Source organism: Aspergillus brunneoviolaceus (assembly GCF_003184695.1).
Source record: "Aspergillus brunneoviolaceus CBS 621.78 unplaced genomic scaffold BO95scaffold_65, whole genome shotgun sequence".
Taxonomy (NCBI): Eukaryota; Fungi; Ascomycota; class Eurotiomycetes; order Eurotiales; family Aspergillaceae; genus Aspergillus; species Aspergillus brunneoviolaceus.
Genome location: NW_020290795.1, coordinates 1 through 12,691, shown reverse-complemented (window position 1 = coordinate 12,691; position 12,691 = coordinate 1). Strand labels below are relative to the sequence as shown.

At 55.4% G+C, this 12,691-nt stretch overlaps 7 protein-coding genes across 7 annotated transcripts; 3 read left to right on the top strand and 4 right to left on the bottom strand.

The window, feature by feature from the left end:
- Positions 1 to 696: 696 nt before the first annotated feature.
- Positions 697 to 1,169, top strand: BO95DRAFT_322949 (cytochrome P450; the record flags this gene model as incomplete). Its single annotated transcript, XM_025581824.1, has 3 exons — positions 697 to 759; positions 783 to 949; positions 1,016 to 1,169. Coding segments are annotated over 3 exons (384 nt in total), but the record flags the coding sequence as incomplete, so codon positions are not given.
- A 356-nt stretch (positions 1,170 to 1,525) lies between these two features.
- Positions 1,526 to 2,358, bottom strand: BO95DRAFT_434872 (uncharacterized protein; the record flags this gene model as incomplete). The annotated part of the gene is made up of 3 exons (XM_025585156.1): positions 1,526 to 1,768; positions 1,878 to 1,974; positions 1,997 to 2,358. 3 exons carry the CDS (start codon positions 2,356 to 2,358, stop codon positions 1,526 to 1,528), a joined length of 702 nt encoding a protein of 233 aa, XP_025438906.1.
- Positions 2,359 to 2,563: 205 nt separating this feature from the next.
- BO95DRAFT_235026 (uncharacterized protein) lies at positions 2,564 to 4,082 on the bottom strand. Its single transcript, XM_025581303.1, has one exon. The coding sequence runs from the start codon at positions 3,924 to 3,926 to the stop codon at positions 2,613 to 2,615; it is 1,314 nt and encodes a 437-aa protein (XP_025438905.1). The 5' UTR covers positions 3,927 to 4,082; the 3' UTR covers positions 2,564 to 2,612.
- A 1,865-nt stretch (positions 4,083 to 5,947) lies between these two features.
- On the bottom strand, positions 5,948 to 7,324 carry BO95DRAFT_466855 (3-carboxy-cis,cis-mucoante lactonizing enzyme; the record flags this gene model as incomplete). Its single annotated transcript, XM_025589249.1, has 2 exons — positions 5,948 to 6,854; positions 6,945 to 7,324. 2 exons carry the CDS (start codon positions 7,322 to 7,324, stop codon positions 5,948 to 5,950), a joined length of 1,287 nt encoding a protein of 428 aa, XP_025438904.1.
- Positions 7,325 to 8,617: 1,293 nt separating this feature from the next.
- BO95DRAFT_455800 (60S ribosomal protein uL24) lies at positions 8,618 to 9,265 on the top strand (the record flags this gene model as incomplete). The annotated part of the gene is made up of 4 exons (XM_025588368.1): positions 8,618 to 8,639; positions 8,699 to 8,745; positions 8,806 to 8,868; positions 8,999 to 9,265. The coding sequence occupies 4 exons, from the start codon at positions 8,618 to 8,620 to the stop codon at positions 9,263 to 9,265; spliced, it is 399 nt and encodes a 132-aa protein (XP_025438903.1).
- Positions 9,266 to 10,223: 958 nt separating this feature from the next.
- BO95DRAFT_234987 (uncharacterized protein) lies at positions 10,224 to 11,387 on the top strand. The gene has a single exon (XM_025581302.1). It carries the CDS (start codon positions 10,457 to 10,459, stop codon positions 11,345 to 11,347), a length of 891 nt encoding a protein of 296 aa, XP_025438902.1. The 5' UTR covers positions 10,224 to 10,456; the 3' UTR covers positions 11,348 to 11,387.
- Positions 11,388 to 11,522: 135 nt separating this feature from the next.
- BO95DRAFT_455799 (type 1 glutamine amidotransferase) lies at positions 11,523 to 12,641 on the bottom strand (the record flags this gene model as incomplete). Its single annotated transcript, XM_025588367.1, has 1 exon — positions 11,523 to 12,641. The coding sequence occupies one exon, from the start codon at positions 12,639 to 12,641 to the stop codon at positions 11,523 to 11,525; it is 1,119 nt and encodes a 372-aa protein (XP_025438901.1).
- Between the last annotated feature and the right edge of the window lie 50 nt (positions 12,642 to 12,691).

The window sequence follows — 12,691 nt, the reverse complement described above, 5'->3', positions numbered from 1 at the left end:
CTGACGGCGGCGAGGAGATCTTGAGGTATGCTAGAAAGCGCGAATCAGACCTACTTCCTTGATCTGTCCGGTATATGTTCTCCCAGAGCTTGATTTCCTCGATCGAATCAAGAAAACGAGGCTTTGCGTATGCACTTTTAACATTGGACTGGGTGGACTGCAGCCAATTTTGGACGTCATAGTCATGACGGCTCTTGTACCACGGCTGAAGATGAACTTTATCTGGCATGAAGCTTATCACCATCTGCAACCGGACAATTCTTTCCGCAACGACAACGTCAACGTCATATTGTGGGGTGAGTATTCATACGGGGACAATACCTTGGTGCTGGGACCTGTTGCAGGGTTGAATTTTACCTAAGGAGTAGACGCGTATCTAGCTAGTTGGCGCGCTACTTGCGGAGAAAGAAAATCCTTAAATTGACGAGATAGTGCACACGGCAGGCTGAATACCTGCTCACCCATGATCATACAGTACAGGGATGAAGATAGAATTCAACTGAAGACAGAGCTTTTGTTACCGTGACGTCAATTTGAGAACTCACTGCAACACCCTGGTTGATTCCTTTTTTTTTTTGTTTCGCAGGTGGGGGAAGGGGGCCTATTGCGTGAAAAAGAGGGGATATGGGTAAGGCTAACAGGACGCAGAACGGGGTGGTGCAGGAAGGCCTTCGATTGAGTCTGGGCACTTCCTCCAGACTCCCGCGCATTGCACCGCAGGAGAATCTCCACTTCGAGGACTGGGTCATACCTGCTGGGGTGGGTGTCATCCTACCGTATAGACCCCGGTGAGCACCGCCACGTACTTCATGAACATGAACCCTTTCATCTTCCCGGACCCGGAGAAATTCGACCCCCAGCGCTGGATCACGGCTGCGGAGACTGGAGAGCGGTTGGACAGATATATGGTCTCTTTCACGAAGGGGAGCAGAAATTGCTCAGGGATGCAGTATGTTCTTTCTCCCTTGACGTTTTCACTTCATCTTCGAGGGACATAGACGCTGACGTGGGGTAGCTTGGCGCTGGCCGAATTGTATCTCACCACCGCGACGCTCTTCCGGCAGTTGGATATGGAGCTCTATCAGGCTACCATTGAAGACTGCAAATTTGCCCGGGACTGTCTTTTCCCGGCTGCCAAAAAAGGTTCCCCGGGGGTGAGGGTGGTGATCAAGGGTACTCTGGAGGAGTAAACAACCCGAGGCAAGATCCGTTGGCTTTCGTGTTATCACTCGTGAAGATAGTTGACCATCTCTCCAAGAGAGGGAGAATCAGCCTAGTTTATGGCTTGCTGTTACCTTCTCCTGGAAAGTTCCAGTGTCTGATGTTTCTCCTTGGTGAGAAGGGGGCTTTGCTCGGTGTAATCCTCCAGTTGTGTTTAGGGTTTGGAGAGAGGGATCTATCATGCTTTCTGCACAGCTTCTCTCTTTTAGAGTCATCTTGCTCCACAATAGAGGGAAATCTATGAATTGAACTTCATGCGGCCGTGGTGGCTTATTCGGCTACGGAGACCTCAGGAGACAGACCTTCAGGGCCTTCGGTAATCGACTCCAGATTTTTCCACCCTTGCGGCATCCGATGCTGGAAAAGCCATACGGGGGGCCTTGTCTCGGATGCATGGCAGCGCAACTCCAGTGATAGTGGTATAAGGTGTTTCATGCTGATCTTTGCCGCTCGATGGGGCTCGGACACGGCCACGGCCACGGCCACGTTCGTGGGTGTCGCAGGGGGGAACATCCTGATTCTCTCGATCCTGAGCGACGGGGTTCTTCTAGAATAGCCACTTCCGAGAGTTGCTAGAGGATACAGGATACCAGGTCCATTCCTTCATTCTGTATCATGGGAATGATGCCTCAGACCGGAGAGACGAACCAACGAACGGTCCCCGGTCGATTGGCGATTGATCGATTCTCTTCATTAGCTGATTTGTTCTCCCTCCCCCAGGGAGCAAAGCCCTTGCATTCTTGCTTTTTGCTGCTGTGGAAAGTATTCAACTTACACTGACTGGTTGGCCTTGCTGACAACTGAACCCAAGCCGGAGTGTCGCTTACACCCGGGTACATACAAAGCCTTGCCAGCGACAACAAGCTGATTGAGCGATTGCGTGGCTTCTCTGTTGAGAGTCGAGAGTCGCGGAAGTCCCACCAATGCAGATACAGCTAAATTGACCAGTTCACGATGCCAACAAGACCCTGAGGCTTTTCCTTTCTTCCTTCCGCCCCCCTCGGTTAGGCATGTAAAGGCGAATGCCATTCTGGCACATTCAGATAGATTATCGGATGCTGCGATGGTGAAGCGGGATGTATAGCATGTATTCTGGTGCACAGACAGAAGCAATGGTTTTTCGGTAGGTCGACACATGAGGAATTAAAGCCGCCCTAATGGCCATACTTGATTCTCAAATGGTGACTTATTTGCCCTTCAAATGATACTGCTGGTGATGTCACATGTGTTTTTCATAGCAAGCAGTGTAAGATACTAGTCATTCATAATGTCCATTCCTTAATCTCGATTTGAACCCCTCATACTACACTTATAGATTAAGACTATTTATACTCCGCGCAGCTGTTAGCACTTCATCCTCCCGGATTTGAACTTGGTATAGCTCAGATCAATCATTTCCAAGGCTGGCGGGTGGGCATCACCAAATGGTGGTTCGTGAACGGCCCACCGACATTAACATATCCCCCGGTCCAAGGAGTGCAGACATTGTTGGTGTTGACCCAGAGAGCCTTGAGATCCGACCGTTCCTGCTGCTCCTTCAGAAGCTGGATGATGTTCTGAGTGTGGCAGCTCCAGTTGTAGTTGGGGGTCGATTGACCCGTGACCCCGGTATGGCAGTAAAGCATCCACTCGTGCTTGTAGCCCTTGGAGTCCACGGTGGTGAAAGTCTTGCCGCCGAACTTCGGGCAGATGGTGCTGAAGTTCTCGCGCGCGATCTCCTCGAGCAGGGCTTCGTTGGCCGGCGAGGTGGTCGACGTGCCGGTGCCACCACCACTGCCTTCAAGCTTCTTGAGCTTTTCGTTGGCTTCGTCGAGCGCCTTCTGGAGGCGGTCCTTCTCTGCGTCGCAGGCTGACGTCAGAGCCGCCTTGTCCGCATTGCACTGCTTCTTCGCATCCTCGGTGACGGCAGTCTTGTCCGCATCGCACTGCTTCTTCGCGTCTTCGGTGATGGCAGTCTTATCCTTCTCACACTGGGCCTCGCCCTGCTTCTTGAGGTCGTCGCAGGAGCCTCCGAGGTCGGTCTTTTCCTTCTCGCATTTCGCGACCTGCTCCTGCACAGCAGCCGCGGTCTGGTCCCGACATTTGGTGTTCATCTGCTCCTCCAGCTTCGCTTTATCCGCATTGCATTGCTCCGTGACGGAAGCGACCTGCTTAGCACAATCCGCCTTGCACTGCTCACCGATGCGGGTCTTGTCCGCCTCGCATCGCTCCGCCGCCTCCTTCTCGCACTGCGTCTTCGCCTCCTCGGCGGCCTTGTCGCAGCCACCCTCCGGCTTCGGGGGCTCCTCCCCAGCGACCAGCTTGCCCGTCTTCTCGAGCAAGAGGATCCCCTTCAACGGTCTGACCGAGTAAGCGCCAGAAGTGATGAAGTAACACTGCCCCTTGGACATCCAGGCGGCCGCGGGACATTGGGCGCCAGCGGCCGCGCAGAGCTGCGCACACTCGCGCGCGCTGGCGGCGGTCACGGGTTTGGTCGCGTAGGGCGTCGCCCACTGTCCGCACGTGTAGGTGAACTCGACGCCGTCGACGGTGCCGCGGCCAGATGCGCTGCTTCCACAGCACGCATCGAAGTTAGTATGGGGGGCTCCGCCGGTCATGCTGAGGCACTGGTTCGCGCCTGCACTGGCGGAACCGAGGGGAGCCTGCGTCGCCCATGCCGCGCTTCCCGCTGAGAGCACGGTGAGAAGGCGGGAGAGATTTCCCATCGTGAAGTGATGTGTAGTTGGGATGTCTAACAATCGAACGATAGAAAGGCGGGGAGCGAGAATGGAAGGAGGAAGGGAGGAAGGTGTATCAGCAATTATGTGCTTAGGCCCTGGCGTAAGTCTGCAGCGACGCCCAGAGAAAGAAAGAGCAAATGGAAACGTTCGAGGAATGGGCTCTGGGTGGAGGGGCCTTTATAAGATGGACGACCGCCGCCTGGGGACCTGGACACGCTGAGTAGTAAACCTCTCCCTTTTCCCGGCTAGTGGAGTTATCAGCCATGAGAATGGGGCCCGAGATGCTCCGTGTGGTTCTTAACGAAGGACGATCTGATCATCTTGCATGTGAGTGGATGCTAGTGTCGTGGCGCTTGTTGTTTTGTAGACGGTCACCGAACAGTAAGATACAAATCGATACTGCTCTTTATGCTGCGAATATGGTGGCTGGCTGTAATGCTCTAGTAAAGCCACTCTCTCCGCGAGCAGCGATGGCCGTAGAGCACGGAGAGCTTCCACTTTGCTTTTGTCACAGCTGAGAATAGATCCACTTGACCTCTCCGCTTCTGCTTCCATCTGCAGAGCTGCGAAAGGATGCAACTTTGTGGAAGGTCCCGGGAAAAGGCGGTGTTGCTGGAGAGACGCCTCTGATTGCCCCAAATCGGGCCCCTCGATCAAAGCTCTGCTCTGTCATTCAGCTGTCGAAGCTGTGAATGGTTCTCGGAAGGTAGTGATCGGCAGATGGCGTCCGATAGCGTTCGATCGCGTAGATTGTCACACGCTAAAGTAGCCGATCAGTCCGTGGTGGAGCTGAAAAACAACAGATCCCTCCTCTCTCTCTCTCTCTCTCAACCATGGCTTTGCGGTGGAAGAAATTGAGAGAGCGAGACGAAAGACAAACAATGGAGACATCGAGGATGCTGTCACATATGGTATCTTACTGTGCGTCTGAATTAACGACAGCTCTGCGGCTCGGGAATTAGAGTGCGGGAGAGTCCCATGGATCCGTTTCACAAAGGCAGTTCGTTCATTTTCAGCTCGGAAATGCAGCTCCCCGGGTCTCCTCCAGTCACCAGTGCGAATGGCATTTTTCCGAGCAGATCGGCGCCGCCCAGCTCCGCAGATCCACTCGCTGTCTTGGGCATGGAGGCCTGAGATTGGACAAGTGCTTGGAAGCTAGAACACATAAGGGCATGGTCCGGGGCCAGGCGTGTGGTAACTCATCATAAAGTCATCAACAGTCTTCGACACGATGAATTCCCACTTGAGCATGAAGCCGAGCATGGAGCAGAGCTCTAGTCCGTACCCAAGATTCTGTCAGTGTATGGAAGGTGGAAAAGGAGGAGTGGCAGAATTACGGAAACAGAATGGAACCGAGCTGCACGCGAGGGGCGAGCGGTCACCTTCAGTACACCGCCTTTCGTACTGCCCGTCCATCCACCATGACCGGGAAAGCAGGGTCTTCCGTAGCATCTTCTCTGCTCCCACAGTTGATGCATGCATGCAGAGGAGACCTGAAGGGAGGACATCACACTGGCATTACAATTTTCCCCGGGCAATATCATTAGATCACACTCCTATGATCGTCTCTTATCCAGAAATAATGCATTGCGTCCAGCATCCCCAGATCGTCGAGGGTCCCAGCAGTAGCCTCCAATGTATTGTTGTTCAAAGAATACGTGTCTAGTGACGGTCGACATAACCTGTCCAGCTTGTTCAGCTTGGGCACGACTCAAGCCCTCCGTGTCAATGGCCCGAGCTGGAGATGTCCCGAACGGGATCTGCAGGTTTTCCGACCGATGTGTCGATGTCCCCCGGTCCCTTGCGCTACAGGATCATGTCTGAGTGGAAAGATCGAAACACAAGCCAAAGGGTCCATTTATTCACATAATATATAGATATGTAGGTAAGTCAATCGACTACTGACGACTCATTTCACACTGTTCAGTCTCGCTCGCGGTATCTGGCATGCATGCAGCATGCAAACCCCAACTATGTACTTTTTCCAAGCCCCAGGGAGCAAGCACTCACTCATCCCAGATGATGCTGCTCAACCCCTCGGCCGTGCCCACCGCACCGGGCTCCCCGACCTGCAACTCGGCGATCTTCTCGCCCAAGACGCCCGTGACGGGGTCACGTGCCACGATCGCGACGTTGGAGCTCGCCTGGTCGCCAATGGCCACCAGGTCGCCCGCCTTGTTGATGACAAACGTCCGGGGGACGGTACCATACGCGGAACTCAAGCGCTCGAACTCAACGGAAGCATTCGCATGGCGGGTCAGCGTGGCAATGCTGTCGTAGGGCGCGAAGCCGTGGTCGGAGCGTACCGACACATACAGCCCATTCCCGGCCTTGCGGATCTCGGCCAGCGTCGCCCCGGTCGGGAGCGAGTCGTTAGTGGTCGGGTAGGGCACGAGGGCCTGGAGCTGGCGGAAGGAGAGGCAGCCGTCGGAGACGTAGGAGACGTCGAAGACTTTAAGGTGGCCGTCGAGTTCGTTGGCGGTGTAAAGGGTGGCGGCGCCTTGTTGTTGGGCCTGGTTGCGGTTGCGGCGGGTGTTGCGGCGGGTGTTGCGGCGGGTGTTGCGGCGGGTGTTGCGGTTGTTGTTGGTGGTCAGGATGCTGTGGTGGTCGTCGGCGGACTCCCAGAAGAGACCGTGGCGGGGTCCGCTGCCCGTCGGGTAGGTCAGGTCAGTGCAGTGGGACTGCAGCTTGCCAGTGGCCTTGTCAATGGCGTAGACGCGGAGGAGGTCCGACCCCAAATCAGGGACGAGGACGAAGGAGCCGGTCGGGTCGAGGAAAACTTGGTGCGGGTGTGGGGAATCTTGCTGGGGGCGGCGTTTGGGGTTGTCGTCGGAGAAGGTGTAGCGGAAAACCTGCAGGGGTTGCGAGTCTGGGGTGAGGGGAAGGGTAAAAGTGGAGAGAGCCGAGCCGCCGCTGTTGAAGGGGGGGGATGATTGTTAGTGGGGGTGCCTCGGTAAATACTACTCCGCAGTAGGTAGGATAAGATGCGGTGGTGAGACATACTAATGTGCAATGGCCAGGTATTGGGCACCATGTTCGCCGGTGTAAATGACGCTGTTCACACCACCTCCCGGAGCGGCGTCGGTGCTGGCGATCAGCTTCAGGGTACCGTCGGTCGACGCGGAGAGGGCGTTCAGGGAGCCATTGGTCGAGGCGTCACCCGTCTCGTCGTTGCAGTAAATGATGCGCGTGGCGGGGTCGAGGGTCAGCCAGCTGGGCATGGCGCCACAACCCTGGATCTCCGACGAGATGGCCAGGTCGCTGCCATTGCTGCTGTGCGTCAGCGAGAGGGAGTAGACCGTGCCGCTATAGTGAGTGGCATAGAGGTTGGTTGCCGACGCCAACGAGGCGGAAAGCGAGAACAGAATCGACCGCAGGGACATGATGGATAAATGTCCGAATGTGAGTTTGGAAGAGAAATCGGTGGCTATCAGGCCCTTCATAGACCCTTAAATACTGTACGAGCAGGGGGTTTGAAGGAGGGGGCAAGATCGCGATTGGAATGGATCTGCATTCTGCAGGTGTGTTGGCCGGTGCCAGATCTGCAGGGTAACTGGTGGCTGGCATCTGCAGCCCTGTTCGCGGGATTCTTATCTTCTGCTTGACAAATCGTTATTAGAACGTGAGGATTCTGATGCTTTCAGCTTGCTTGGCATGTCTTAGAATGGGGATTCGCACGGTAAGCTTGATCACGATAGAAATGCATCACGAAGCTTATGTCTAGCTCATCCAAGGCATTCTTGGACCGCGCGGGTTTTCATGAGGTTGTGCTGCGACACCGCAGAGACGGTCTATGACCATTGAAACCCAATAATTCAAAGCGGTGGAAAGCTCTTAAGAGCTGAAGTTTGTCGCAAGAACAGTCTCTGTTACCTGTGGTGGTTGTCCTACATGATGTCGAATCAGTGGTAACCCCCACGCTTTCCCTCCCGTGCCGAAGTATATATTTTAGCGCGCTTCCTGGTCTGCTGCAGAACAGCCGACCTACTCCGAAATAGCTCCGAACAGGATGTCCTAGCCCGAATGTTCTCACGGTGTGAAGTACTCAGTACCTTGATAGTGTGGGGGCTCGATGGAGCTCCTTATGGAGCTTCTTTACGAGGTGCTTCTTCTGCAGACCGGTGATGAGATACAATGACGACGGCGGCTGATTTAGCTTGATTCTCACCGTTCACCGCAGAGAGAAATCGATATTGGCAGATTTCGATGGGTTTTGATGAAACGAAAAATAAGATTTGTCTGGAAGCCCCCCCATACATGAGTGGTATGAGATTGTGTTGATAGAATACAAATTGTTTGCCAGTGAGATGGAGTGTGGGCAGCCCGTGGCATAAACACTTGAGGACCGGAACTGATGTACTGTACAGTACGAGCTGGAAAGTTGAAACAACCAAGAATGCCAACTCTGACCGCTTCGAGACCAGCCGGCAGAACCGGCAGAACTGCTTACTCTGAGCGGTGAGTGAGCTGAGGGTGGGTCTTCCGATCAGTTCCAATCAGTCCCAATCAGAGGCTAGAGCCCAACCCTAGCCTTACTCAGCCAGGTCACGTGGCGCACAACCCGCCCACATCGAATATTGAAACGACCACAAAAGTCTTTTCTCCCGATCAACGACAATCCGACAACTTGAGCCCCATCCATCCTCTTTCACGACACCCTCAAGGACCCCGGCACAATGGCTGTTCGCAACACTCAGGGTATGTTATCCCGGCGCATGCTCTCTTCGATTGACTCTCAATGCTAATGAAATGCACAGTCGCTTCTTCCCGCTCCAAGAGCCGTAAGGCTCACTTCAGCGCTCCCGTATGAGTTTTTCCTTAACGCCCTTTGGTCGACGACATGAAGACTTACCTAGCACATTAGTCCTCCGAGCGCCGCGTGATCCTTAGCGCCAGCCTGAACAAGGAGCTCCGCGAGAAGTACGGTGTAAGTTTGCGACGAACCGATCTTCCACTTGCCTGGTCAAAATCTGCCATCCGCCCTCGGAAGTGAACGGAGTCAATTTTGAACACTGGGATCAACCAAACGAACTTCTACTAATCACTTCGACCAACAGGTCCGCTCCATCCCCATCCGCAAGGGTGACGAGGTCCAGATTGTCCGTGGTTCCAACAAGGGCCGTGACGGCAAGATCACCTCCGTCTACCGTCTCAAGTGGTGCATCCACGTCGAGCGCGTCGTCCGCGAGAAGTCCAACGGCCAGAGCGTCCCTCTCCCCATCCACCCCTCCAACGTCGTCATCACCAAGCTCCACCTCGACAAGGACCGTGAGGAGATCCTTGCCCGCAAGGCCAAGGGCCGTGAGGCCGTCAAGTCCGCTTAAATGCGCGGTCCTCTGATGTGATTATGTTGCTGGAAGAGCGTTTTGTGGGGTTCCGGGTGCATCCTATTTTTGCAAAATGGCAGGAGTTGATCTTTATCGATTAAAAACGACGCGGGATTCACGGAGGCCCTCCCCTTGCCTTCCCCGCTGATCCAGCCACTTATTCTCAAGGGGTATAGATGGACACGTCTACCCTGCGGAATCCTGGCGCAATCACGGACGAATGAAAAAAAATGAAATATCCATTCTTGATCTATATTTTTTTTTCTTTCGCTGTGATTCACAATGGTGTGTATAGATGGGAGCGTTCTGCTCTCCATCTATCCGTCGTTCAAAATGGGGTCTGTAAGTTCTTTCGATTTGGTGATTGGGTCGATGAGTTGGGGTTGTGCGCGCAGTTGCGACTGGGTGTTGTCTGATGGACACATGCAAGGTCGGGCTGGGGCATTGCTGCATTTCGTTTCCCTGCGTCCCTGTCGCGAGGCTTTGGACCTCTCGTAGTGCTTTCCCTGCGCCTTCCTGGGCCGCCATCTCGTAACTAGTGGCATAGCTCTTAACACGGTAAGTCAATCGTAGCGAAAATCTGGACTATCCCCCGCAGCGCCAACACCTGGGACTCGAGATGGTATCCACGACGTAGATTGATCACGACCAAGCTGCATCTCTGGAATCACCGCGATGCCAAGCAAACCCCTTCGAAAAATTTCCGGTCACGCTTATCTTATCGTCTCCGCATGGGGACCTGCGGCCGGCATGCTACTTCTAGCAGCATTTCTCACGAATGACATTCAAGAAGTCCTACTTTCCTCTCCGTACCATACCGTGTATGCTTGGTATCAAATGAGTCTGAAGTCTTCCTCAGGTGGCCCTCAGGCTTGTGATAGCCTTGTCGTTCCAGCGAACCATAACTACGGATCAAGACGGAGTATACCGGCATTCGAGATAGCTCCCGTAGTAGAGGCTATCCACAATCCTGTTCATATCCAATACAACAAAGCACACACTCAAAGAATGCATCCTGCATCAAAGGTCTATCAGAGTCAGACGGCCCATGGCATCAACCCATACAATGAAGACATCACCTGGATGTGAATATCTCACGAAGAGCAAAGACCATCTAAATGAGCATTTCAGCTAATCCCTTGTTGACACACGACATGCAAGAGGCTTCTTTATCCGTCCTCCCAGATCATGGCTTGGTCCCTGATCAGGACAATGGCCCAACTTGGATCCTTTACGAACATACCGGAACCCTCCTATCCCACAATCTCAAGTTCGACCCATGCGTTCAATATAAAATCACCCCTCCCACCGGTCCATCTCCTACAACCCAGACCTGACCCACAACTCAGATCACACCTAACCCAAAGAAACACTCACAGGACCCCTCGAAACTCAGCCAGAATGGTGCGCCTCAACTTGTCAGACATGATCCCCCTGAACTCGACGGTGGTGGCTCCACCCCCAGCACCCACCGCCACCCCGGCACCGGCGGCGGCGCAGACGCCGGAGTATCGGGAGCAGCCGTTCATCTTCGTGTGCTCGCACCAGGAGCTGTACCTGGACAAGAAGTGGCGTCCGCTGCCCGAGGAGGTGATCCTCAAGAAGATCAACGACGCCTTCGAGGGCTCGGATCGCCCGTGGCTCAAGGCCATCCAGTTCCTGAGGGTCCGGCGCGTCCCGCCGCCCAAGGAGAAGACCTTCGACCCGCCCCGGCGCCTGCGGCTGGACGTGAAGACCTGGCGAGACCGCGCCGACCTGTACGAGAAAGACGCGCACCAGCGCGACTGGCTGCGTCTGCTTGAACAGCAGCAGCCGCATGGGGCGAATATCGAGGCGACGGAGCTTCGTCCGCGGCCGCTGAGGGCGAAAAAGTCGGGGAAGAGGGGTGGGAGGAAGGGTGAGCTGAAGACTCAGCAGAGTTCTCAGCAGAAGCCTGAGCAGGAGACTGAGCAGACGCCTGAGCAGACTCCTCAGCAGAGGCATCAACAGAAGGCTGAGCAGAAGGCTGAGCAGAGGCCTCAACAGCAGACCCAGCGCAAGCCTCAGCAGAAGGCTGAGCCGAAGGCTGAAAAGAAATAGGTACAATACCTAGGGCCCTAGGCGAGGCTGGTCAAATACTGTAGGTCTCGTCCAAAAACATACTTACATTTTCAAATCCATGAAGTTCATAAAATACTTTTTCTTGTTTCTATTTGCTGTCTATACCCATACCTATTCCAACATCAATATTCATAACCGGTCCCAGTAACCAAACCTAACCATCCTTCCACCCCAGCAGCTTAAACCAATTCCAACCCGAGCCCGTTTTCTCTGTACCATCCTTCCCTTCCCCCTCCCCAAGCACCCCAACACCACCCCGCACCAAAGCAATATCATCCCCGTGCTCATCCTCCCCCGCATCCTCCCCCGCAAAGAACCTCACCACCACCCCCGCTGCCCCCACCGCATCACTCCGCTCCTCATCCGCCCCAATCGCCTGCACCCACCTCTCCACATCCTCAGCCTTCCACCCCTCCCTCCTTCCAAACTCCAGACACGTCTCGCGGTTAACCTCGGCATCGAACTCAAAATGCCCCTGATAGGTCAGCACCCTGCCCGGGCGATAAAGCCCCTGCACCGCACACTCCGCACTGGCCCCGACCACGCACCACCCCGCCGGCAAGGGCCGACAGACCCGGACGTGGTCGCCGTGGATCATCTGGATGTTCCACCTCCACCTCCATCGCCCGTCCGCGTCCGTTGCATCTTGCCCATCCGGCGGAACATTCCGGCTGTGTGGAGACGCAAACGCCCCCGGAAACGCTCCCGTGAACTCCGGGGTGAGGACGACGCTCTTCAACCCGACCTCCTTCCCATGCGGCGCAGGCTCCACGCGCACGTAGGGCTGCTGGCCCGCAGCGCCCTGCAGCTCCAGCAGCGCCCGGGCGAGGATCTGGTGGCCGAAACAGCTGCCGAAGAGCCGGACACCCTGGTACTGAGAGTGGACGGTTTGGAGGAAGGTGGTGAGGGCCGCGATCCAGGGTTTGGTGGGGTCGTAGGCCGCGGCGGCGGAGCCCGTGATTAGGATGGCGGTGATGGGGATGGAGAGGGGGTTGAGGGCTGTGTCTTCGGCTGCAAGGTTGGAGGTGGAGGCGGTGCTGGCTCCGGGGTTTGGGGTTGAGGAGTGCTGGGATAGACTGGCGTAGGCGGGGAGGTGGCCGCCCACCACGTCGAAGGCGGTGGTGTGGAGTTCGTAGGCCGGGTTGATGGTGGCGGCGGCGGCGCGGAGGAGGTGTCGGAACTGCGTGCTGTAGAGGCCGCGGTGGGCGTAGATGGTGGGGACGGGGAGGTCGGTGTCCAGGAGGGCGATGTGGATGTGTTGTTTCGGGGGCATTGTTGTATTTTGTGGCATGAGATCTGGGTGGGATGTGGGAGGAGGAGGAG